This window comes from Puma concolor, chromosome C2 (genome assembly GCF_028749965.1).
Source record: "Puma concolor isolate L17-30 chromosome C2, mPumCon1.1.hap2, whole genome shotgun sequence".
Classification (NCBI taxonomy): Eukaryota; Metazoa; Chordata; class Mammalia; order Carnivora; family Felidae; genus Puma; species Puma concolor.
In genome coordinates this window covers 79,891,881-79,918,947 of record NC_141675.1, presented here as the reverse complement: position 1 = coordinate 79,918,947, position 27,067 = coordinate 79,891,881, and the positions used below count along the sequence as shown (strand labels likewise).

The 27,067-nt window shown below is 47.4% G+C and overlaps 1 protein-coding gene and 1 long non-coding RNA gene across 7 annotated transcripts in view; one reads left to right on the top strand and one right to left on the bottom strand.

Moving 5' to 3' along the window:
* Nucleotides 1–27,067, bottom strand: part of LPP (LIM domain containing preferred translocation partner in lipoma) — a 679,749-nt gene that overhangs the window by 603,227 nt on the left and 49,455 nt on the right. For 5 of the 6 annotated variants that reach the window (XM_086674971.1, XM_086674973.1, XM_086674968.1 and 2 more), the window contains exon 2: nt 9,022–9,144. Coding sequence is in view for 1 of the 6 variants with exons in the window: in XM_025913804.2 (XP_025769589.2) it covers nt 9,022–9,144 (123 nt within the window). In the remaining 5 variants the exon portion in view is untranslated. Of the gene's footprint in view, nt 1–9,021; nt 9,145–21,419; nt 21,578–27,067 lie in introns of those variants that run through there. The other variant, XM_086674970.1, reaches the window with a different exon arrangement.
* Nucleotides 20,614–25,589, top strand: LOC147577353 (uncharacterized). The gene is made up of 2 exons (XR_015240201.1): nt 20,614–21,419; nt 22,454–25,589. It is a non-coding gene; the product is annotated as an uncharacterized LOC147577353 (long non-coding RNA).

The window sequence follows — 27,067 nt, the reverse complement described above, 5'->3', positions numbered from 1 at the left end:
CCATTAGTATCAACCTCTACGTGCAGCGGTGAAGTCATCACCCTTCAAAATGGCACATTCCATTGGTGGTCTGCCCCTAATATTAAGTCCTTCTTCACACGTCTTTCTGTTGCTTTCACCCACTGCTTCCAGAACTCCTTCTGAGAGCACAGAGAGTGAGTGTGTGTCCCCTTCCTGCTCTGTTCCCTCCCCCTCCATCCCCTTTCTCTCTTCTCCACACTAACTACTTCCAATTCCTTCTCTCAGCCCTCAAAGGCTCTGGTCTCCTGTGCCATTCACCATCCTAAACTTCCCTCTTCCTTTCCCTCCTCTTCCTCTCTCACTGTTCCAGGACCTAGAGTTCAAGCAATGTAGCATTCTGCTGAGAGGTCGGCATTTTGTCTGGGATCAGGAAGAGGGGCACCTAGGATCCAAAGGTTCCAAGAGTTAACTCTGTGATCCCTGACCCAATAAGACCCCGGGAAAGTCACCTAACTTTTTGGCTTTGACCTTGAAATGCCATATTTGGCATATATTAGAATAGTATGGGCACGGTAACTCTTTGGAAGTAAAGAATACAAGCAGGTGAAAGCTATCTCCTGGCCCTACCCTACCTCAAGGACATACAGAATTTGGGGAGTCTCAGGCCTCCAATAAACCAAGGCCCCTCTAGTCTTAGATAAATTCCACCTTCTCAACTCCCACAGCCAGCCTGCATGGATAAATGTGAGATTAAATATACCTTTTTAACCATCTCTAAACCTATGGCAGATATTGCTACATAATCATGGACTCTTTCCTACTAGTCAGGATACAGTTTCAGAATCATTCTCAACACATCATCACAAGAATCCACTACCAACACCCCATGTGGCCACATGAAATGAAATCGGAACCACCCCTTCAGAGGAGGAAAACTGACACTCCGAGATGGGCCGTGACCTCCCCATGCCTGTGTCAAGAGCAGAACCAGAACCACAAAGGCCCCTTCCCCATTCTCCTAGGTCACCTCTCCTCTTCTAACTCTGATCTGCCGTGAATGTGCCTTGACGTGGGGGACGGGACCTTGCCACTGCAGGTCATTCTACGACAAACACAGATAAAGGGTTGCTAAGTAAGGGGCAAAAGCTTCAGAGAAGGCTTGGAGGAAGAGGTGCATCTGAGCCAGCCTGAAGAAGTCTGCTACCTGTAGGAACCGATGCGTTGTACTGGACTTCAGCAGGAGAAAATTCAAGATCGTGGTGGCATTAACAGTAGCAGGAACAGCATCAGCGAAGGAAGGGTGAGGACTCCAGGCTCTGAGAGGAGGCTGCAGGCAGGTAGGCAGAGCAGTAGCCATACCCGAGGCCATGGAGGCCGTGGGGAGAGGAGCAATGCAGAAAATGACAAGACAAGATTAGAAGAGCGAACCAGAGTCTGAGTGGTGTTTCCAGTGTCGGTGTTTGGGGTTGTTTTGTTTTGTTTTTTAATTGACTTAAAAAACCCTGAGACTTATAAATGGGAAGAGACGATAAGGAAAGAGTGGGAGGAAAGGAAAGAATCTCTCTCCATTCTCAATGGAAAAAAAAAAAAAAGCCTTGCTATAAAATGTATTACAGGAACACTTTCATTATATAAAAACCTATTTTGTTTTCATGTCATTCTTAGATTACATCATAGAGTGGTTGCAGCCGTCTCGTACCATATTATAAATAAATCACTAGCTTAATCATAGAACGAGCCAGGGCCCTAGATTTAAAAGGGAAATATTAGATCATTTTTAATAACTGATATAACTCAAGCCAGTCACCATTGAAGCAGGGTGAGGTGACGTCATCCTAAAGAAGTCCAAAGAGGAACCAAAGAAGGTCAGTGCTGGGCAGGCCCAGAGAAGATGCCATTTACAAAGGAAGAGGTAGCTGATGGCAGGTGAGGGGAGTTCATCCTCTAGACTAGACAATCTTGTCATGGAAAGCAATGCTTACTTTCCAAGTACTGATGTCCAAAAGGCCTTCCTTGTGAAACATAGTGTGTGAATATTATATTTTGTTCTCAGAGCTACTGTATTCCCAAATAGCAGAAAATATGAGCATATTACGATGTCCATATTTATGTCTTGGGAGCCACTGAGCAAAATTATAGACGGGAAGGCTTTTACTTATTCAGGAAAATATGAAATCCGGGCCGACACATGCAAATGCTACAGGCCTGATTCAAGTCAAGGGGACAGTGCAAAGCGGGGACACTGAGAAAATGGCCTGACACAGTAAACAATTGAGGGTAATTTCCAGCCCTTACTGACTATTAAGGAGAGCACCGGCTAATGTTTCATGAGCACCAACTTTGTGCTAAGTACCCCCTTGGCAGGCACTTTGTGTACATTTGTGAACACAAAAGAATAAGAATCCGAGGCAGCTGCTACCAGTTTTTCAGATTAAGTGGGGGCCCCTCGGTGGCTCAGTCAGTTGAGCGTCCAACTTTGGCTCAGGTCATGATCTCACGGTTCATGGGTTTGAGCCCCGCATCGGACTCTGTGCTGACAGCTCAGATCCTGGAGCCTGCTTCAGATTCCGTGTCTCCCCTTCTCTCTCTGCCCTTCCCCCGCGCACTCTCTGCCTCTGCTTCAAAAATAAGCAAACATTAAAAACGTTTTTTTTAAATAAAGGAATGATTAAGTGACTTAAGATCAGGCAGCTAATGCTAATAATGATAGTCTTCCCATTCCAAATTCTGTTCTATCTTTTGCCTACACCCAACCCGAACTATTTCCTGTTACGGACTGTCAGTAAAAATTAAATAATAGACAAGCCACACTTTGAAAGCACTAATAGTATCAAAACATCTTGAGAGTCAAAGGGGCCACGGAGCGGGGGGAGTCATATTGACCTTCTGGCCAGCCACAGTCTTACTGACCTGAGCAGGTTTTCCTTAGTTTGGCTGCAGGGCTACTAACGACCTTGACCATAATTTTTAAGTCTTCCATTTCCATTAACTTTTGAGGAATGTTAAGGAAGACTCTAAGGGAACCTGCCATCCTCTATAAAATGGACTGCCAGATTTGGTTTTAGAAAAGACTGGTTGGGGGGTGGGGGGAAACGGACGCTCTAGAAAAGAACTTGCTGCCAGACAGAAGGTATTGGCTGACTTTTCGTGTCTGATCCTGTCAGTCCCACAGCAATACTGAGTATCGGTCCAGTGTTCTTAACACAAATGTCATTCATACTGCCGAGGCACACTGAGCCAAGTAACACTGATTTACACAACTTTTCAGGACACAGCCGGACCCAACAGGAGATGTAGACCCTGAAATTGAACTAAAGGGACAACATGAAGGCTCCAGACTCCAAATCTGAACCTACTTTCCCCTAATCTGTTTCTGGAACTGGACAGAGGTTTCAAAAAGCAGAGAAACCAGACCAATTTGACAATAAATTTCATATATTAATAAAAAAAAAAAAAAAAGCAGAGAAACCAGGCCTAGAGTCTGTATGGACTGATTCGGAAAGAGAGACAGTGCAGGATGGTGAACAAGAAGCACTGGGCCAGAGACAAAGGAGCTTCAGAGGGTCCCTCCAATGGCTGCCAATGGCTCCATGGCCCCAGAGGAGTTTGTCCCCTCTCCAGGTCTTGGTGTCTCACCTGTACAGCAAAAAGTTCAAGCAAGAAGCAGCTCTAACTGGTAAGGAGGGTAAAAATATAGAGGTATAGGGGCACAGCATTAACTGAAAACTTGTGATCTTCCTCTGACAAGCCACGCCAAGTTTCATTCTGTGCAATTCTAGCTCAATGTCTATATTCAGATTTTAAATGGAGTTCTCACCCACAATCTTCAAGTAAAGCGGGTCCACAGAGGTGTGCTGGGTTTCTCCAGTGGTGCCATGTAGCTCCTGCTCTCACCTTAGCACATGCCCTGTAACCTAGAGTATCTGTGCAGACAGCCCCTAAGATGGCCTCCTAGAACTCCGTCTCTTGGTCTTCATGCCCTTGTGCAATCCCTCCCTTTGAGCGTGGGCTGGATCTAGTGACTTGTTTCAAGCAAACAGAATGAGGCAGAGGGAACGTGTGTCACTTCCAGGATGAGGCTACAGAAAGGCTGCGGCTGCTTGCTTCTGGGGGATTCTCTCTTGCTCACTTGCTCGGAGGGAAGGCAGTCGCCATGTTGCGAGCTGCCCTATGGTGAGGCTCTCACAGCGAACACCTGAAGGCAGCCTCCAGCTGACAGTCAGCAAGGAACTGAGGCTCTCAGTCCAACCACTGCGAGGGCCTGAATCCTGCCAACGATCATGTGATTGAGCTTGGGGGTGGGTCCACCCCAGCTGAGCCTTCAGATGAAATTGCAATCCAGCAGACACGTAGACTGCAGCCTCAGGAGAGACCCTGAACCTCCCATCTAAGCTGCTCCCAACTTCCAAATCACAAAGAGTACAAGATAATAAATGTTCTCTGCTTTAAGCACTAAGTTTGGGGTCTGTTATGCAGCAATAGATAACAATGACAGGAGCCGCATATGAGAGCCCCAGTCCCGGTCCCTAGCAACTCCACCATTTTTCAGGATACCCAGGAAGTAGACCAGAAGAGATCAGCTATCAGGAACTCCTGGGAGAAACCCTTAGCCCTCCCCATGAATACCGAGATGCTTTCCCACTTGGTGACACACACCCAGGCGTGCTCTGGCCACACAGAGAGGACCATGGAAATAATGTCAGTTCAACTCAAAGTCAACATGACACTTTTGGCTGCAGCAAGTGAGTGGAAAATAAACTGGAGTCTGAACCACACATGGAATATGACAGACTCTTTACCTGCCCAGCCATATTCTGCTGTCAGTTACTTCTACCCTCAGAACCTGCCCAGCCCTAGGGACCAAATGATGTCCACAGGCCCACCCTGCCAGTAGTCTGGCCTTGGTTTTGAGATCAGATGGCCTCCTCCTGGGAGCTTTCTTCAACCTTCCCGATTCTTTCCACGCTCCCAACCTTTTACACAAGCCCCATGAGAACTGAGGCTATAAAGGACCTCCACTTCCCACGCACCTACTATGTAGCCTTAAACGGATCTGGTGATTAGTAAATGTGTGCTGTAAATAACACCTTTCTTTCTAATGTGGTATTTCTTATGCATAGGTCTTTCTCTCCAAGATCAGGGACTGTGCCTAATTCACTGTGGTGTCCTTAAGACCCTGAAGTTTACTAACTTCCAGAATAACAATGGATTAGGGCAGAGAACAAGCACACACTCTGTGAAGGAGGGGTAGATATTCAGCAGCAATCTACAAAGGCCTTATGGGTTCCCTATGCATGAGACACCAGACATCTTCCACCAGACAGGAATCCGTGTAGGAGAACCTGAGAATTCCTCTGACCCCCCTAGGGCCCTGTCCGACATAAAACAGAAGGTATCTCCACTGTGCTGAGCTCATGAAGTAGAAGAATATGGAATTAGGAGGAAGGAAACAAAAGAGGCAGAGAGAGCCCTACCTTTTATTTTTATGGACAGCAAACATCTCCTACAACACATCCCTAGGTTATAGAACAGCCAGAGCCCCAGGTGGCTGCATGGGTTCCTGCTCAGACCTAGCAAGTCTTTTTGTATTTTGGAAGCAATAACATAAAAAGCAATGAAAGCTGGCTCAGCAGATGGTCACACGTGCCCAGAAACCACCTGACCAAGTAATTGTAGGGAGCCAAGACATTCACCTCTGGCGGAAGTGACTGTTGCTTTGTTTCCGGCATAGACTAATACCTGATCCTTCTAAGGACCAAAAAGGAAATATTAAAAATGAAAGCCTTTGGCTACCGTCAACAATTGTACACTAGTATCAACAGAGGAAAATAATTTCCTTCCGGACTCCCACTGGGCCGGTCACGCCTAGACAGAGGTGTGATTATCTAATCAAACAGAGCAAGAGCCTAACAGCTAGACTGTAGCTTCAAGATTTCTCAAGCATGGAGACTTCTCCATGTCTCTCAAGTCCACCTCCTTTCACTTCCTGCTACCTAGGGCAAAATCAAATATGAAAAGTACACAACTGCATTTCAACTTCAACCGTTACCATGAAGCCAGCTTCCAAGACTGAGGACAGATTAGCGCCCATCCAATCCTGGGGATGGTGGGGCTGTAGGGTTGGGAGGAAGAACATACACTGGGCATATACTACGTAGCAGGCTTGGTGCTGGGGGACTGCACATCACACGGTCTTATTTTTCTTTCTATTCAAGATGAGTCATTCCACCATAATAATCTATCATGTATGGACCACGCTTCGCAGTCTGCAAAACAGGTTGGCATCTCTCAACCCATCTGCTCTAAGCAAACACGAGAGGCAGGCAGAGCAATGATTATCATTCCTAATTCCCAGATCAGGGAAATGAAGGCAGGGGCGATGTCGTTTTTCTGGGGGTGCACATCTAATAACTGGCAGATCTTCCAAAACCCCATTCTGCTGCACGTACTGTCTTTTTATGCACTCGCAAACTTCTTAAGCCCTACTGGTCCCGAAAGACTCATTCTGCCAGGCACTTGTTTTGTTCCCAGAAAGCCATGTAGCCAGCCTCATCTGCTCTAGATTTCCTAAAACCCTCCAACAGCGAATGGCCAGTGTGTAATGGAATGCCCTTGGAGAAAGGGACACTCGCCACCTTTGGATTCATTCTTTCTAGCCATGAAAATGCACTGTGCACCTATTATGGGCTAGAGATCCCACCAAACTCGAGATGCACTTGTGAACAAGCGATGCCACTCCTCTTCCGACCGACTTTTATATTCTTTTTTTTTTTTTAATTTTTTTTTCAACGTTTTTATTTATTTATGGGACAGACAGAGACAGAGCATGAACGGGGGAGGGGCAGAGAGAGAGGGAAACACAGAATCAGAAACAGGCTCCAGGCTCCGAGCCATCAGCCCAGAGCCTGACGCGGGGCTCGAACTCACGGACCGTGAGATCGTGACCTGGCTGAAGTCGGACGCTTAACCGACTGCGCCACCCAGGCGCCCCCGGACTTTTATATTCTTAAAGGCCATCATCACGTGTGCCCTCTGCCCTCTCCAGTGGAGTCTCTCATTCCTGTAACAGTTCCTGGTGGGACATCATTTCCGGGCCTCACAGCGTTCTTGTGTAGACAGTCCAGCTGGCTAAGATCCCTCTCAGAGGATGAAGCAAAGACTGCCAGCTGACAACCTAGGGGAGCTCTGACGGGAGGGTAGAAAGGAAGTTCGCGGTCACCCAAATCGTGTTAGTCCTCTCGCCACCTCCAAGCAGCCCCCAGATATTCTTTGAGTGACCACTCTTCTCCACTGTGCAGCTGCCATGGGATTTGGGTGGGACCATCTCCAGACTCCGTTCCAGAGGAGGGCCCAGTGCACGTGGCACTTAGCACAGTCTCATCGTCTTGGCTTCAGTGACTGTGCAGGAACGTGCAGTAACCCAGGGACATGGGGACATGACAGACAAGGCTCTCTCCCCACAATGGGCATAGGAGGCATAGGGCCCAGGATGAGGCACACGGCCATCTCTTGACCGCGGGGGGAAACATCCAAGGTGGAAGCCAACACAGAGAAGGCAGAGCGAGGAGCGCTATAGGAAACAGAGCTAAGTCCTGTTCAGACTAGCCCCAAAGCCCACCTTGCCTCTGGACTTGCCAGTTACCAGCAGGATCCCCCACCCACCGTGTTCTAGAGGACATACCCTATTTAATGCAGTCCAAGGCTGCACTGGCATTTTAGAATGGACAACAATCACTTGCGAATGTCTTCCGGATTCCTCCTGTTTAGGAATTCTCTCCCATTCTGTCATTACACACTGGGTGGGTTGGTTTGTTTTTAATCCAAGTAAACCTCTTCATATTAATCACAATTAATTTCAAACACTGAAACAACTCAGGAAGTAGAGCAGGTAACAAAGATTTCACAATTGATGCATAAAATGCAGGCTTGGGACAAAACATTCAAGATCAGGTGTGAAATTTTAACAAGCTGAAGGATTTTAAGAGTCAAAAGACTGGATGCCAGCCCTTTATCTTACGCAGATCTATTGGCACAGAGGTCAGTTGTTCTTTTGAGGTGCAGTTGATTAAGAAAAGGTGACAAAATGTAACTATAAACTCAGTTACACTTTTAAATAAAGTTAGGTTTGACCAATCACTATGGCATCTGCTCTGTTTTGGACAACTAGACCATAAACACGGCAAGGCTTATTGCTTGGAATACAGCCAGGGCTCAGGGCACATAGGGATTGGTCCTTGGGATGGAGACCACAGATCTCAGGTTCTACATGGACGCTTTTCCCAGAATTCTCCAGTTGTTTTCCTCAGATCTCTGCACAGCCCAGGGGAGCCCACACCATTATTCTTTTCACCACTCCTACCTTCTAGAACATGATGTTCTGTCCTACCCACTGAACTCAGAAGTATTCCAAAACACAAGGGAAACCTTCCCTTACCTGTTTGCCCTTCCCCTGAGTGTGGAATAGGATTCCGCCTCACATCCCACTGGAGCTCTAGCAGGCCCTCTAAGACAAAGGTTCACACCCTTTGCCTGAGCAAATTTAGCATCCCTTACCTCAAAGGGTTTTTGTGAAAATAAAATGAGATCGCAGAAGCAGCAGCAGCTTGCACAGGGGTAAACAAAAATCACTCAATAATACGACTTTTCTTTCCTTGCAAATGCCCATAACACTGTTCATTGATATTTTCTTTTTGGTCTTTCCATTTCAAGAATGCTTCCCTCCATGCCAAAGGAGAAAGAAGGAAGCAATACACTTATTGGCAATCCGAAATCATCATCACTCCAAATTTTCTTCCAATTTCTCTTCGTGCCTCCTTCCAAGAGCTGAGTCCTGCCCTGCCTCTGCTTTGTCACACATTTTATTAGCATTGTCCTGTTTTGTCCATTGCCAATGAAATCAACTGAAGATAAAAAGAAAACAGTTTGGTTCTTCTCTAGTTCTTATTCTATCCCAGCTATCAGTGCCCATGCTTTAAAAGGAAAGCCTGGATTTTTTAAACTCATTAAAACGTGAACATTGATTATAAAAGAAGAATGTCTTCCCTTCTCTGTAGGACTCACCAGTTGTGGAAAAATAGCTTCCCTCTGATGAGTGCCCAGTAGAACAATGAGAAAAGTCCTCAAATGAGAAGCAGGCAACTGGGTTCTGTCTTCAGTTCTATTTCTGAGCCTCAAGGTCCCCACCTGTGGAAAAAGGGAGAACAGGTTGCCTACAAATCTCTAGTATCTTACCAGCTTTAGAACTTTTCAGTTTTATGAACTCACTGGCTAGCCATACTAGGAATGATGCCAGCTGACGCCCAAAAATGCGGCGGCTTCCCTCTACACCTGCTAAGCCCCCCAGTCAGGTCGTGGCATTTCTATTGCACTAATTTGTCTCAGTAACACTGAAAAGGGATTGCAGGGACCCCAGCCCTCCTGAGAAAACAGCTTCATCATAATCTCAGAGAGGAAAGATATCTATAGTTAGATATTCACAGTTTTTTTTTTCAATTTTAAAATTTACTTATTTATTTATTTTGAGAAAGAAAGAGAGAGAGAGGGAAAGAGAGAGAGAGAGAAAGGACCAGAGAGAAAAGGAGGGAGAGAGAATCCAAGCAGGTTCCACATTGTCAGCGTGGAGCCTGATGCTGGGCTCAGACCCACGAACCGTGAGATCGTGACCTGAGCCGAAACCAAGAGTTGGATGCTTACCTGACTGAACCACCCAGGTGCCCCAGATATTCACACTGCAGCCAAGAAAAAATTAAGAGCAAAATCTGAACAAATAAAAATAGAAAAGATATAGGAGTTTGGAGACAAATGTCTAAGTACGGGACTGAGTGACCCCTCTGAACCTGAATTTCCCTGTCTGAAAAATGACAGCCAGTGAGCAGGAGAGAGCTGGACAAACTTGACACTCCCAGTAAGTCCTCATTACAGGTTTTATTTCATGAAGACCTATCACTATTTTGCTAAGGAGTATATGATACATGTTCCCACAGACAAATATTCCAAGGCAGTAGGCTGTTACAAAATATGTGCTTTGTACACGCAGGTAGAATCCACATTCTAGAAAAGCCACTGCTTGCATTTTCATTGTTGACATTTTACACATTATTTAACCATCCATGAAATTCATTTGTGTATATTATCTCATTCAGTCCTCAAACATTCAGACAAGCTCAAAGTGAGGAGGGACCTTAAAAATGACCCACCTCCACTGTTCCAACTGACAGCAGGAGAAGCTGGGGCCAGAGTCGGGAGGTGGCTACTCTAGGAACCACAGTTAGTGGCAGACAATCCAGGGCTCCAGTCCAGGACTTGCTCCATGGACCCAATTTAAGCCACTTGGACAGAGGAGGACACCAAAACTCACTGGGCAGAGGGACTTGCCCTTGGTCACACAATCAGCTTTGGGGCAAAACCAGGACTGCCACATCCAAGTCTCTAGAAGCTTGCTAGGACACCTGCTAGAAGCTCTCAGTATAGCCTGACGGCAGAAAGAAATTAAGTCGGGGAAAGGGCACGTAATCAAGATAAGCCCAGCAAAGCAATGAGTTTCCTGAGACCTAGCGGTCTTCAAAGACATCAGAATTCTCGATGCCATTCCACTGAAATGAGAAAGGCCATCATTTCATACTTGCTGAGGAACGGAGCATATGCAGAGGCACACCCTGGACCCATGGACAGTCCAGTCTCATGGAAAACACAGGACAGACATCACTCCCCCACCCAAGCCCCAGGAAACCGAAGCTTCTCCTCGCAAAGGGAGATACTAAGTCAGAACGGTTTCTACAACCGCAGTGGAGGGCAACCAGACTTCCCAGATTTCTAAACCGGAAGGAGAGGCTCTCCGCCTTGGCCCTTGGGGCCATCTCCCCACTCCTGACAGCTTCCCTCCCCACACAAATGACAGTGGTCTCCTTTTCCCTAGTCCTCTTCTCTGTCAATATTTTTTTCTTCTTTTCCATAAAGAGAACAAGCAGCTTTGCTAAAGAACCACTGTGAAATGATTGAAGTTCCCATGCAAACAAACCATTAGCAGAGTTCAAATGCAATTTAAATTACCAGTTGTTAAAGTGTTCCTCAATTTCGTGGTAAGTTTCCAAGGAGAATTACATGCTATATACTATTTAATTGGTTGTTTTCTATTTTTTAACATCCATTTATCCCCCCCCCACCCTGATATTTCAGAAGTGTCTATAAAAGCTTCCCTTGAAAAAATTATACATTGTTGAATAGATTAAATCTAAAGATTGAAAAGTATCAGAGAAACAGCTGCAGGATTATGCAGCTCAGCAGAAATTGATGGTTCTGACACCACAAAACATGCAGAATTTTAAAATCTTAGGAGTCATTTCGTAATGCCCTCAGCTCTTTACAGGTGAAGATGCTGAGGCCCTGACAGAGAAAGGAGGGCTTGGCTCAAAGTCCCCTGCCTGATCAGTGACAGACCCAGGATGACAGCCAGCACTCCTGGTCCCCCACATTGCTGCCTCTTCTCACCACCCCATATATGGAGGACGTGATGGGAAACACTCAACGAATTGTACTTTCCACCTGTAATTTTTTAAAAGGAAAGACGAAGTCCTCTTTAAATACACCCCTGACCTCAAAACCAGAGATGGGCAGTGGCAAATCCGTCTCCAAAAGGAAGAACAAGGAAAGGCTGATGAATAAGTAGTCAAAGGAGCTCAAAACGAGCAGATTCTTGGCAGAAAAAGGAAAGACACTCTTCCAGATTAATTAAACAAGTGACGGGACATCGACACTGCTGATCTGCACTGCTGTACCTGGCCTAAAACCAGGGGCTGCTCCTGCTGTGAGAGGGTAAAGGATCCACAAAGCAAAGGCAGGCCTCATCGTGTCCGTAAAGGGAAAGGATTTCTAGAAGCCACCATGAGTGCAAGATGAAGCTGAATGCGTTGATACAGGATTTGTGTCAATTATTTAACCTCCCTGAGCTCAAGCTTCCCTGTCTGCAAAACAGGGATAACACCACCTACCCATCGGGATCTATGTGATCGTGCCCTGGGATTCCAATTCCAGCACGCATGGCACAGAGCCCACACGCAGCAGGCATGAACGGTCAGCCCCTCGTCTTCTAAGGTTTCTATGATTTCTCAAAGCTTAAGATTCTGTGGTTCTAACTTATTTGGACTATAACAGAGCCTCACCGGCTATGTATGTTCCGTAAGTGTGTTAGATGTTCATTTGTCATTCAAAAACTAAGATAAGACAAGTGTGTGACAACTTACGCATCCAAGCAATTTCCTTCAAAAGCAAACTTTTTGGAAGTCCTATTTTAAAATGGCCTCCGATAAGAGTGGCCAGTTATGCACTGATTTGGGCTCAGGTCATGATCTCACAGACATGAAATGGAGCCCCACATCTGGCTCCATGCTGAGTGTGAAACTTGATTCTCTCTCCCCTTCTCTCTGCCCCTCCCCTGCTCACCATGCACGCATGCGTTCTCTCCTGTCTCTCAAAATAAATAAACATTTAGTATATAAATAAATCCTTCAATAAAGCCTAAAATACAGAGAACAAACTGATAGTTGTCAGAGGGGAGGAGGCAGAGGGAGGGGTAACAGTGGGTAAAAGAGAGTAGAAGTGTGGGCTTCCAGTTATGAAATGAATAAGTCGGAGAATAAAAGACAGAGTGTAGGGGATATAGTTAATTACGCTATAATAGCGACATATGGTGACTGATGGTAGCTACATTTTAGGTAAGCATGGTATAACATAAAGATGTTGAATCACCATGATGCACACCTGAATCTAATGTAACATTGTATGTCGACTATAACCAAATAAGAAAAATCATAACTTAAAAAAGGCTTTCAAATCCAATGTATGAATCAAAAAGTAACAAAAATCCCAATTTAATGTCCAAAACCTCATTTAAACTTCCCACCAACCCCGTAAGAACAATTTCCCAATTGCCCACTGAGGAAACTGAGGGTCAGAGAGGTCAGGCAACCCCCCAAGGTTCTGGGGCTGATAATGGTAAAGTCAAGACTTGAACCCAAGTCTTCAAAATCAAGCCCCACAACCCAGATCTTACTACCTTGCAGTTACAACTGTACGATGGGCAGCTATTCCGCTAGAGGCAAAAATATCCTAAAAAAATTCCTCCAGTATTTTCACAGTTTAAGGAACTCTGGGATACAAAACAAAGCCGGAACTTTCAAAATCAAGTATGTTCACATGAGAAGCAGAATCCTTCCTGACTTCCACCTTGCTCTATGTTCTTCAGTGAAATAAAAAGCTCAGAGCCCTGGCACGGAGCAGACATCGCTGGGTATGTGGGAAGCAGGCCTGAGAAAGGTCAGCGGTGAGCTGACGGCAGGCCAGTCACAAAGAGAATTCCAATGGCTGGGCTCACGATCAAACACACCGCGGGTAACCCAAGAATGAGCTTCTGAACACCCCTCCGGCACAACTGTTAGCTGACACGATGTCATGTGCCCTGCATTCGCAGGTGCTCAAAACAGACACTTGCTAGCACCTCGTGTCCTTAATGAGGCACCGTGTATGGACCCAACAGCTGCAGGTGCTGAGTCAGGCCTGCCTGGCGCTCTCAAAGAGCTCACAGGCTCACCGGGCGGGCACACGCTTGAAAACACTGAAAAGTGTGCAAAGCACAAGTCCACGCGACGTTGTTTTGAGGGTCTGGAAGAGCTCCGTGGATGATGACTTCTGAACCGAGCCTGCACACCCAACAGGATTTCCACCAATGAGGAGGGGGAATATAGGCCCAGGGAACAAGACGTGCTAAGCGCCGTAAGGAGGCGTTCAGGCTGTTCTTAGGGAAAGTGACTAATCTGCTGAGGCCAGTGGCAGAGCACACGGAGGGATGTGGTGGGAGACGAGGCTGCAAAGGAATGTTGCGGCCAAGACATGAAGGACCTTATGTGCCAGGCTAAAGCACTTGGATCTTGACACTCATGGGTACTGCGTCCCGGGAAATGACGCAGGAGAAAGTTAAATAGCAGAGCTACCCCTTTAAGAACTGACCGCCCTTCCGTTGAGCCTCCAAGCACAGGGAGGGTGGGAGGGTCTGAAGGACAGCTTCCTCCTCCCAATGGACCCCTTCTCCATGGCCCCACCCACAGAGAAGTCAGAGAAGTGGGTGGCTCTCAGAGGTGCCCCAACCCACACGTCTGTGGACCTTTCCCTCTAGTCTGGAACTCCCAACCATGAAAGACCCAGAAAAGACACCACGTCTCCTGTTCCAGGCAGGATTTCCACTCTGCCTTCAGGGAAATGCCAGCACTACCCAACCTGATGAACCAGAACACGGGCCGAACACAGGCTCCAGCCTCTTTCCTGTTAACTAAGCAGAAGCCAGAGGCCTATCCAGCACACCCTGTGTGTGCCCAAAGCTCCCTATCACGGAGCTCTTCCGTCCAGGCCTGGTACCATGTGACCGGGGCCTCCAACCAGTAAGGAGCCTGCACTGACGTCACCAGTTAGGTCCTATGGAACCTTTCCCTTAAAGGAGCCTTTGCAGCAGGTCCCATTTGTTAAAGGCACAGGCAAGATGTTTTTCGCTTCCTGCCCAAAAAGGAGCTCCTGGTCTAGAAGGAGGGATAAAACATAAACCAAGTAGGAGATGGTGAGTACCACGGAAGAAGGACAGGTGATACAAATCCTCACGAGTAACCCTGTGACTCGATGGGATTTCTTAAACCCATTTGACGGATATGGAACCTCGGGCTCAAGCAGGTTAACTGACCTGGCGGATCACACAGCTAGAAGTGCCACAGCCAAGATTTGAATGCTCAGAATCACCATAGAGCTATATACTCTATTGCCCCACAGCCCATTGTGATGCGAGCTAGCAGAAGAGAGAACACAGAGATCCTTTCTAGTACGGGGCAGTGTGAACGGTGGAGAGTAGATGGTGATCACAGGTCACCTCAGTCAGAAGGTGGCCATCCAGGCAGAAGTGTTTAAGAGGAACAGGAGGTCTCTGGATGAAGACAGAGGAGGGCCCCTCAGGCTAAGAGAACAGCATGAGATAAAGCACGAAGGTGAGAAAAAGCAGGGTATGTCTGGAAAATGGCAGGGAACATGGGTGTCTTAGGGATGAGCGAGCCAAAGCCTCACAGCGGACAGGCATTGCTGTCTGACGATGATGGGCCAGGGACCAAGGGCACGAGTTCTTACTTCTAAATGGCAAAATAAAGAAATTTACAGTCAGGGACACACAGCTGAACGTACTAGGAAAACAATGTTTCCAAGCAGAACAGTGGATGCTTCCAGCTCTATTTGGGGTCCCGTGCTATCGTGCTAAGGCCACCATACATTCACCTTCCAGGATCTGGGCCGGGGTCAAGAGTAATGGGCCTTCAGGTCCCTTCTGATCAATATACACAGGAACACTGGCCCCTCTGGAGGTCTGAACTTCTACACCTCTTCTAGTACATTCTGCCCTCCTTGAGAAGAATCCCTACAGCTCATCAAATGACTCCCAAGCCCTAGCTGGGGCACAAGCACCCGACGTGGTGAACAGAGTACAGACAGCAGGACAGGAGTCATAGAATCAATCTACACTTGATTTCTGGATTCTCCAAGAATTAACAATGGAACCCTGAGCGAGTCCCTTCCTTTTAGAGAAGTTAAATTTCTTCATTTGTAAAATGGAAGGAACCATCCTACTCATATCTCTATGAGTTCTTGTGAGAATTAACAACTAATTTGTGAAATTAAATAGAAGGATATGTGTTTCTACATGCAGCCTGACATGTTTAGAATAGGTACTCCCCCTGAAAGCCACCATGATGACAGAGGTGGTATAAAAATGGCACAATCCTCCCGGTAAAGTATCTAAAACTGGAGTTGTCAACAATCCCCCCCCCCCCGCCCCCGTTGAAAATTGATCTGTATTCCCCCAGGCAAGTCATTACATCCTTTTGTGCCAAATTGTTTTCATCTTTTAAATGACCCAGTAATCCCACTTTGGGCAATATACATAAGGGAATAATCCAAAAGGAAAAAAGAAGGCAATTTGTTCAGAGATGTTATTCATAGTGCTATTTCTAGCTCTTTACATATCCCTCTATTATAGCACTTCTCTCACTGTGCTGTAATTATCCACTCCCCTTCCATACGCCTCCAAATTATCTTTGAATCAGTCCCCAGCACCTAGCACAATGCCTGGCATACAGTAAGAACTCAATAAATGTTTGTTGACTAAATGAATGGGCAATATGAAAGAGATTTTAAAAGAAATTCAAATGAGCAAAAACAAAACACTGCTTTTAAGAGATAATGCTAGAGTTTTAAAAAAAAAAAATGGTAATACAGACGGCAAACTATTCAAAGGGGAGCATGCGAAGACGCCCAGAAGTGAATTTCAGGTGATTCAGAATACGATCTCTGAGCATCTCCCGGCTCATGCCCAGTGCAGTATAGGACTGCCATGAGACACCCAGGGCATGAGGTCTCATGTGGAGTCACTTTGGCCCGGTGGCCAGAGCACAGGCTCGGTCAGGAATCTTAGATTCCCAGCCTGACTCAGACACAACCTCACACTGGCCAATCATCGAACTTCTCTGAGACCAGTTCCTCCACGCCACTGAAACATGGGGGATTTACAGGAAAGCCCATCCCATTTAAAGGAACCACAGAGGGGGAAGCGAGGACCGGCAAGTGTGAAATCAAACGTAAACGAAAGAGGAGGTTTGGGAGGTACGCTTGGACCACGGTCCTGAAGCCAAGGTGGGGCCTTGAAGCCCCAGCTCTTCCATGCCCCACCCCCCCACCCCAAGCCTTCCATTCCCATCTAATAGGGTGGCTGAAGGCTCCTAGCAGGGAATCTGCAAGAGGCAAGAATCTGGACGACCCATCAAGGGAAAACAATATGTTAAATATGGCCCACAAAGTCAGCATCACTCTGAATGTTCCGTATTCTTGGTGGGAAAGAATGCTTTATACAAATACCCAAGGAGAGCGAAGGAAGCGGCATGTTCTGCAGGGCTTATTTTGGGGCGTTCCAGCAGCTCTCAGCCAGGAAGTCAGAGGCAGGAAGCCCCTGCCCTCTGTTCCCTGGCCAGAAGTTCAAGGTTAGAAACCAAAGCAGGGAGCACACAGACTCCTTAGTCTGAATCAGCTGCAAGTCTCTGCACCCCCCACCTCCTGCATTGCACATTTTCACCTCCATCAGGGTCTCCCAGATTCCTGCCCATTGACCTTGACACTATTCTGAAGGAAACTGCCCTTGACGTCCCGTAGACAATCCCTCCAAAACATGTCGTGAGCCAAGTCACTTGTCTCTGGCTCCATTTCCACCACCCTAGTCAAAGTTACCACCACCTCTCGCCTACTGACGGCAAGAGTCTCCTCCTGACCCCCTTGCTTCTACCCTTGCCCCACTCCCTGCAATCCATCCCCCTGACAGCAAGCTGAATGATGCTCCCCATCACCCCTAGATTCGGGTCAAGCCCCTGCTCTAGCTTACTTACACCCAGCAGCCCTTTCCCTGCCCTCCTGGCATGTTTCTTCCTCGGCCGCCCACTACCTCCTAGCATTCTGGGCCCTTTTCATTCCTCAAGCACAAACTCATTCCCGTTCCATGGCCTTGGCATTGACCGCGCCCTCTGCATGGCTCTTCCTCCTGACTTTTGCACGACTGACTCTTGTCATTCAGACCTCAGCTTAAACATCACCTCCCAGATCCCTTCCTCCATTCACTCACCGTCTTAGTGCCCTGTGTGAATCCTCCTAAGTGTTACTCATCATTCCCTCCTATTTACAGGTTCATTTATTATCTGCCTTCTCCACACACCCCTAACTAGAATGTAAAGGTCCAAGGAATCATTGTTCCATGTGTCTTTTCCTTCACTCTAAACCCAGGGCTGGATCAGTGCCCAGAACAGTATGAAGCACATAGGTGGGAATCCAATAAACATTTAATAAAATTAGATGAATACATACCACCAGTGACACAAACCTTACCGATTGCTAAGGGCAAGTCGCCCAGCACTGTGGATAACGTCCTGGGCTCTGGAGTCGATGACGATCAGTAATGCTTGCTACTCAGGAGCTGTAGTTTAGGAAAGTGTTCCCATTTCTCTAGACCTCACTTTTCTCAAGTAAAATGGGGTTAACATCACCCGGCTATAGGAGGGCTGGGAGGATAGAAGGAGATTGATCATGTAGAACGCCCCGTGTGGGCTCAGCACAGACAGAATGTTCCCTGTTGTCAACGGCGGTCCCATCTTACAGGTGGGAAAACTGAGATCAGAAAGGAGCAGTATCACCCAAGTGAAACACTGGGTCAGCAACAGAGCCAGGTCAGAAAATCACAACTGCAGTCTCTGTCCACTGCTGTGCAGACTAGCTATTCCTTAGACATCGTAATAACAAAAATGCCTGATAGCATGTAACTGATTTATATACTCTGTCTTGTTCCCTAAAGGATCTGCTCTGAAGTACCTAACAGAAATGCATGTAATTCGTGATTTTTTTATGGTGAGAAAACTGGGGAGTGAGATGGAAAAATAAGGTGAAGGAAAAGGACAAGGATTACAAAAAAGAAGAGTCTTGGGGTGCCCGGGTGGCTCAGTCAATTAAGTGTCCCACTTCAGCTTAGGTCATGATCTCGCAGTTCGTAAGTTCTAGCCCCATGCCGGGCTCTGTGCTGACAGCTCAGAGCCTGGAGCCTGCTTTGGATTCTCTGTCTCCCTCTCTCTCTGCCCCTCCCCTGCTCGCACTCTGTCTCTCTCTGTCAATAATAAACACTAAAAAATTATTTTAATAAACAAGCATTTAAAAAATTAAAAAAAAAAAAAAGAAGAGTCATACGTCTCATACCATTTGCCAGAGGTGGGCTTCACATTTGGCTCTAAGCTTCGCAGAGACCGAAAGAAAATGGAAGGAAATACCCATGTACAGTCCTTTGGAACACTCGGTTACTGAAATGTCACAGCAAGGTGTGAGGAGGTATCACTATCCAGTTAAGAACCACCCTAGTTTGTCACACTCTTGCCAACTAAAATCAAATATCCACTTACCCCTGACCACACGCACTCTGAAGTCACACAACCTGGGTTCAGATCCCAGCTCCACTACCGACTGCGTGACTTTGGGCAACTCAACCCCCCAGGCTCTTCCTCTATAAAAAGAAGGTAAAACACAGTACCTAAGTGGGTCAACAAAATGCGGTGTGTATGTATGTAATTCTGTCACGTGCTACAACACAGATGAACCTTGCAGACATTATGCTAAGTGAAATAAGGCTGCCACAACAGAATCGATACTGTAGGATCCCACTTAATGCGAGGTGCCTAGAAATTCATGGAGACAGAGGGCAGAAGGACAATTGTCAGAGCCGAGGGGAAGGGGAATGGGAAGTTAGTGTTTAGTAGGTCCAGAGGCTCAGTTTTGCAGAATGAAAGGAGTTCTGGAGACGGGTTGCCGGACAGGTGGCTGCATTTAACACCCCGGAGCTGTACATTTAAAATGGTTAGATGGTAAATGTGTACTTTACCAAAATTAAAAATAAAGTTAAAAAAAAAAAACAGCACCTACTCATGGGTAGGGATAATAGTGACTCAATGATTTAGGTCAAGTGCTTAACCCAATGCCTGGCATTCAGAAAGCAATCAATTCACGGCAGTTCTCCTTCCGAACAGTAATAGCCCATACACCTGCACCACCAACCCTAACCTCTTGGTGCCCTTGTCTGTCACCACCATAGCAGGTGTGGGGGGGACCCCAAGCCCTGTTGCCTCAATCCCAAGCCTTCTTGCCTCCCACCCGGCGAGCAGGGCTATACGCAGGCCAGCTACCATCATGGAGCAGGAGACAGGCTGTGCGCAGGGTCCTGGGGTCCTGCCTCCCTGGCATTCTAGAGCGGCTTAGGGAACTGCTTGACCTCCCTTCAACACTGGACAGACTTGGGTCTCCGAGCACTCCCCTGAGCTATTAGGATCCGCCGCCTAATGCCACCGGCGTGAAAGTGCTTCCCCGAGACACATCTCCAGCGTCTTCCCTGAATTGAAGAAAAGTGCCCCCAGGTTCACCAGAACCCAAACTGACTGCAAAGAACTACTCATGGCCGTGTAACATCTGGCGGGCTGTTAAGAGAGGGTGGTGCCCTCTAAGTCTCTCTTTAAAGCTGTATCAAGGCAAGGAAGTGTGTGTGTGTGTGTGTGTGTGTGTGTGTGTGTGTGTGTGTGTGTGTCTACGAGTGTGCGTCTATGTGTATGTGTAACCATGTGTATGCCTGTGTGTGTGTCTATATGTATGTGCACCTATGTATATGCCTATGAGTGTGTGTGTCTGTGTGTGTGTGTGTGTGTCTATAATATGTGTCTGTGCCTGTGTATAAAATCCATTCAGAGTCAAGCTCACCTTTCGATGGGAATTACACTGCAGCATTCTGACAGCTAAGCAAGAAAGCCCTCCCTGCTCAGTCTCTTTCAAGGTCTGTGCATAACTTCTACCCTCTGGGAGAAACTGAAGTAGGGGTCTCTGTTCCCTGGTTCTGCATTTTGGACAAGCTATCACTCCCTTCTAGGAAATCAGGAAAGAAAAAGATCTAGAAGCCAAAGCAGGTCAGAAGGCAGCAGCCCACATTCAACTAACATTCACATGACTGAAAGCAGAATAAGTAGAAAGCAAAAAAAAGGGGGGGGGGGGGAGAAAATTTTACAAACAACAAAAGCCCATGTAACCTGACAGAAAGAGGTCTGAACTGGGGCAGTTAGGTGCTAGTTCTCAGTCTCACCAATCAGATCAGTAAGTGGAGGCAACTCTGGCATCCAGAGTCCCCATTTCCTCATCTGCAAAATGGGCACGCTCTTCTCTGCCTCTGCCTGCAGGGGCAGCTGAACTGTAGCGGAAGGAAGAACAATCGAGAGCCAGGAGCCCGGGGGTTCTAATCCCACCTAATCAGCCCTGTACCCGCAGGGTGAGTTAGCTTAGCTCCCAGGCCCTGCACTGCCCACCGTCCTGCTGCAAAAGGAGGCCGACAAGCCGAATCATCTCTAAGACTCCTTCCAACCCACACAACGTCCTGCACACTGGGTATTTATTCCAGACCGTGGATGCCATGCAAATGCTGCATATATGGCCACATTTTTATGCCCTTAAGGCCAACCATAACTCTGCTTTTCAAGCTAAGACTACCCCTCCCCAAGTGTCCACGAACGTTCTTCGGGCTTGTTGCTCTAACCCTAGCAGACAGACAGACGACAACACTCCCAAACTACCTTCCTACCCAACTCTGGCTAGGCCTCAGGTGGGAAGAAATATCTCTCATATTTTTTTCACATACAAATACAATTTTCCCTCGGGCAGAGTCCGCCTCCAAATCCCACGGAAAGAAGAGCTCCCCTGGGAAAGCAGCTGTCCACACCCCAAATTAAAGTGGCCAGCGCTCCCAGCAACATGTCCCATCACCCTGCAAGCCCCAGGTCTGCGAGCAGAAAGGCCATTCGCTCTGTCAATAAGGATGTACTCACGTGAGTCGGGCCCCACAGGCAGCTGGCCCTCCGCTGGCCCTCACTCCCTCTCACACACCCTGAGTCCCACTGCAAGGAGGTGGTCCCAAGGCCCGAGGGGAACAGCACTGAAACATTCTCTCTCCTCAGCTTCCAGTACAAGGGGCAAAGGAATGGAGGGGACGGCGGGGGGGAGGGGGGAAGGGGGCGACTTTGTTTCTGGAAACAAGAATTCAAATCCTGCTTCTCCTAAACCCTGAGTCACCTCCTCCTCTTCCAATAGATCAGTGTGGTGGGTAAACATTTCCATATATGGAGAAGCAGGCTAGAGGATGTCAGAAAACTCACCCTTCTCTCCTCTGGCACTTGAAGAACATGCCCCCACTTATGACAGAATTCCTTAATCGGAGTAGATGATTAACCCCAAAAGAAGGAGAGTCTCAATCCGCACAGGCTGACTGTTACAGGAAAAAGGCTCCCAGTCCAAACAAGGAAGTGACTGGTTTGCAAGACTTTAAGTTCACCTGAGGAATGGGGCCATCTAGAAGGCACTGACATTTATGGAGTCACTCTATTCATTCAGAGGAGGAGGGTGGTATCTGGGGGAGATGTACCCTAAGCGGTCACCAAGAATCCATTCCACAAGTCTTCTGATGGCAGATGAGCCCTAAAATCATCCCCACCCTTGGCCCCAATTCCCAGACTCCCTCGGGCCAAGAATCCTCCTGGGAACGTAGTTTCGCATGAGTTACTCGTAGGACAGAAACCAGGCACAGAAACCCAGAATAAAACCAGACTTTCAGAAGAACACTGTTGAGGGGGAAGGAGGGCTGAATGCCCAATTTAATTGGTATGATTACTTCCCATCAGAAGGTCCTGAGAAGTGTTTGAGAACTAAATTGAACCGGTAAAGTCAGTCAGGAACGGATCTGGTCTAAAAAGGACTCCAGACTGAATTAGCAGAAGAGAAAGGAGAGAGAGAGATGGGGTGCAGGGGAAAATGGCGGTGACAGGGAGGAGGGGTCTGCTCATCCCAGTGGTTCTGTTTCTTACAGGGATCCTGTTCTACTGTTGGCTGCAAAGGCTTTCTGCGTGTCATGTACCAATTTTTCAGAATCACCACCCACCTCCTGGCCTGAACCATGAGGCTGCTAGTTCTCATCCCCGGGGGAGTCTTCAAGCAATGAACAGCACTACTCAGAGGGCCAAGGCACCCAAGCCCTAAGCCCAGGTCAGCCCACTCCTTAAGATTTTGGAAAAATCAGTTCTCTTGGGGTTTATATTCTTTCATCTACAAACTGGGTCAATATCACAAAACTGTCCAACTACGTGTGCTAAAAGCAGCTTCTACTTGGTCTATCCAAATAGTCACAGCACACTTATTCTGATTACTTGTTTTATCTTTTGGCGAACATACCATAAATACCTGAAAAGCAGCAAGCATTTCTTATTTATTGCGTGTTTAATAAATGAACACAAATATAAGTGATTATTAAATGAGGTAGGGAAACAGGATCAGAGAACCTTCCAGCACATGCCAGAACCATAACTCAGCACAGAATTCCGGCCACTGCGGTCCTCCCCAGGGGTCCCAGAGGCAGTCTGAGGAGGATAAAAGGATGATCCTCGTTTGTAACTGAGAAGACTGGACATGGAGCCCTGTGACTTGTGGTTCTGTAGAAAGACTGTCATCCTGTCAGGAGCTCAGAGTCCCTTCCAATATTCCAGCAGGAACATACCAGCAGAGGGAAAAGACATTCCATGGAAAAAAGCTGCCCACAGATGGCCTGGGAACTCTGGAAACCGGGGAGTAAGCAGACTACAGGGGTAGGTATGAAAGCCAAGAACAAAGAGTCTGTGTCTACCCTCCATTTTGCAAAAATAGCACTTGGAGACCAGCTTCCATATTCACAAAAGGGCCCCTCATTCCTTAACGTATGTGTGCCTCTCTTCCTCTTGACCACTGAGAACCACTGGCTCTGGGATCTTGAGAGGAGAGAAGACCACTAAGCCCGATGTCCCGCCTGATTATAAATCCCGCCCCCCCCCCATGGTGTCCATGACATCTCCAGTGAGGTGGCGACCATCATCTCTTACAGCTGCAAATTCCATCTTTCCAACAGAAAGTTCTTCCTTATACGGAAACCAAGTCCGGCTCCTGGCTTTCCCGTGCCTCATTCTGCCTCTTCGAACCATATGAACAACCGATGTCTGTTCCATTGGCTTGGAATTTTTGTGGGTGAATCCGGGTACAGAAACGAAGCTGCCCAAGATCTCAACCCTGAGTCACTCCGGCCGTTTCCTGACCATATCACCCTGCTCGCTCCTAATGTATCTGGTGCCACCTTGAAATCCATCCTTTTCAGGCTTTTCCAGGAAGTACTATTGCTAAGCAATCCATTCTGCACATGGACCCCTGGCCTTGTGGACTCACAAGACGTGCCCTGTGAAATCCCAGTCCCTGGGAAATGAGAGGAGAGACATCTTCGAGACTATTTCTTCAGCCACATTCCCACCCTTTGTGGACAGAGCTCAGGGCTGTGGATCCCATTCCCGGCTCCCCATTCCTGGTCTCCTGTCCTGCCAGACCTAGCATCGTCTCCAGGATACATGGCTGTTCCAAGGAACATTAAGAGAGAGCTCTGCAGGAAAAGAGGGCCTTGCCAACTCAAACGCTCTCAGAATAATAACCAAGCAGCCTGCAGGCAGGACAGCAGTGCCAGCTTGCTGATCGCAGGGCTGGGAGCTCGTGATCCCTGACTAACTACCCCGGCACCATTCTGGACTTCATTGTCTTTACAAATCGGGGGAAAAAAATGTTCTTTTGTGCTGCAGTTCTGATGGCACGGCTTGGAGTCAGGGCACATGCAGCAATGATGCCTCACATTAGCAACATGCTTTACTAGTTGATAAATGCTTTCCCAGACAGTCTCATTTAATCCCTACTGGCAACTCCACTGGGAGTATTGTACCCAATTATGTGACAGGAAAACTGAGGCTCAGAGAGGCGAAGTATATTCCTAAAGTCACACCAACAGTAAGTAATTAGAGGAACGCTAGTTTAGAAGTTAGACGACTATCAGTTCCAACTCTGCTAAGTACTAACTGTATGACCCCTGGCCAACTTTAACTTTCCTAAGCCTCAGTTTCTACACCTGAAAATTAGAGATTAAAATAGCCCTTCTGCCTCCTCCCAGAGCAGTTACGAGGATCAAATGAGATAATGAGACTTAAAACCCTCTGGAAAACGGGAAGGCGTTCCAAAAGTGTAAGGGATTATTGTGTGATTACTTGTAAATGACTGTGCATTCCATTACAAATACAAAAAAGCAGTGAGGTCATCCTCGAGACAAAGAAACGTTAAGGCTCTGGGAACGAAAGGGAAATGATTTGATGTTCTACAGGTTTCTGTCTGTGTGCTTCTCACTGGTAGCTGAACCTCAGCATCAACTGTCAGATTTTCAGCCGCCAAGTCGCATGTGCCAACAGGACTCTCAAGACAGTGCTCCTTTTTCAGCTACAAGCGAATGCCGGCCCAAAAGGAGGTAATGGAGAGAGGGATGTCTGGGAGACCCTCCGAGAGTCTCAGTTCCGGAAACATGACCTACGACGTTCTCCTTGGAGAAGTTGTTAGAAATACAGGCTCCAGTCCCTCTGCAATAAGCCCACAGGGAAATAAACGTACAGGAACGAGCTATTTACCAGAGAGCACTGAGGAGGCTCCCAAGCATGAATTAATCAAGGACACAGGGTATTTCAAGCTGCAGACACCAAAAAGATGGAAGTCAGCAAACCATTAAACATCCGAACACATCTCACAGAGGCTCAACCTGGAATGCATGCAGCCCAGGCAACGGAGAGTTGTGCCTGCGTACCAGAGCTCCCGCTGCAGGTCACGTGGGGGCGGGAGGGACCCGGGAAACTCGGAGAGCACAGCCACTGGTCTGGTGTCCTTCAGGCCCCTGCCAACACGCTGGTCATCAGGATGCTCCTCAGTGTCTGCAAAGGTCCAAGTCATCAACGTCGTGCATGGGAAGGGCCAGATCTGCCCCAGAAATCCATGCCCAAGGCTGATGAGCACACAGCTCAGTGATGATTATTTCCCGGTTTGCACCTTATCATCTCCTTCCTTGTGCTTCACATTGGAGACAGGCACTAAATAAATTTATCACAGAGGTGTGTGCGTACCTATTAAGAGTGTGTGCCTGAATCCCCAGGGACGGTGCAGCAAAGGGCTATGAGACCCAGTGTGGAACGAGGGGTGGCCTACTCCGTAAGTTCAGACTTCAGGAGGGTATCCTCAATGGGAGGCACAGACTTCCAGGCTAGGCATTCAAAGAGGGTGAGACGGGCGCAGTGACAAAGGACATTCCAGGCAAAAGGAAGGATGTGAGGCCAAGCCATGAAGAGCTATGTCCAGTGACCAGCAATGTGTAGGCCACTAGTGGGAGAGGTGGGCAGATGGGTGGAGACAAAAGGAGGTGACTCAGCAAGATATCGTAGCCTAAGGTGATTAGGTTGGGTTCTATTTCTGAATGCAGACTGGCTTTTTGAGAAGCAAAGCTCTGAGCACACCATGGATCAGGTTTTCGAAAATGGTCTCTTTGGGGGCACCTGGGTGGCTCAGTCAGTGAAGCGTCCGACTCTTGGTTTCAGCTCAGGTCATGATCTCACGGTTTCCTGAGTTCAAGCCCCGTGTCTGGCTCTACGCTGACAGCAAGGAGCTTGCTTGGGATTCTCTCTCTCTCCCTCCATCTCTCTGCCCCTTCTCCACTCGCTCTGCCTCTGTCTCTCTCAAATAAATGAATAAACTTAAAAAATGAAAAGAAATAAAAATAAAAACATATACGGTCTCCTTGACTCCTCACCGGCCAATAATAATAACAACAAAACAACTATAATGTAATGAGTGTTTACTCTGTGCTGAGCATTATACTAAGCAGGCTACATATATTACGCCATCTGGTCATATCAGCTGCCCTGTGAGCCAGGCAGTCTCACCTATTATACAGATGAGAAGATAGAGGCTTAAAGAAAAAGGAAACTGGGCAAGACCCAGAGATAGTAAGTGGAAGAGGCCAGGATTAACTAACTCCCAGTACAGACTCAACCCCTTGCAACTCCAGAATGCGCTCGTCAATTTCGAACTTTCTTTCCTATTGTCCAGACTCTCCCTATCCCATTTCTACAAGATGAAACCATCCTCATATAACTATCACAGAGGACAGTCATATATATAACAAATAAAACTCTCTACAAAAACAGCTGACAGTGTTTCTTATCTGCTTCTGTCTCCCCAGAAGGTCCTTGGAGTCAGGAGCCTCGCCTGTGTTCTCAGCACTGTGCACACAATGAATCCTCCATACTTACATGTGTTCAGTTAGACAAAGTCTTTGAAGGCTGGGCCAGGGAAGTAACATAATACTAGCTGTCATTTCCACTCTACTCTTCACAAAAATGGAACTAACCTCAGTGAGGTTCCCAAGGTCTGAAGAGGAGACCCAGCCAAGATGAAGGACGCAGGTCAAAGATCATGTGCATGGGGCAGCCTGAAGCTTCTGCCCCTTCTCCGAGCCTGCAGGACCCTGAACCTGAAGCCAGGAGCCCAAAGGCCCAAAGGAAGAGGTAGGCAGAATGCTTCCTTGAAAAAGGCGGGGGGAACCCCAGAA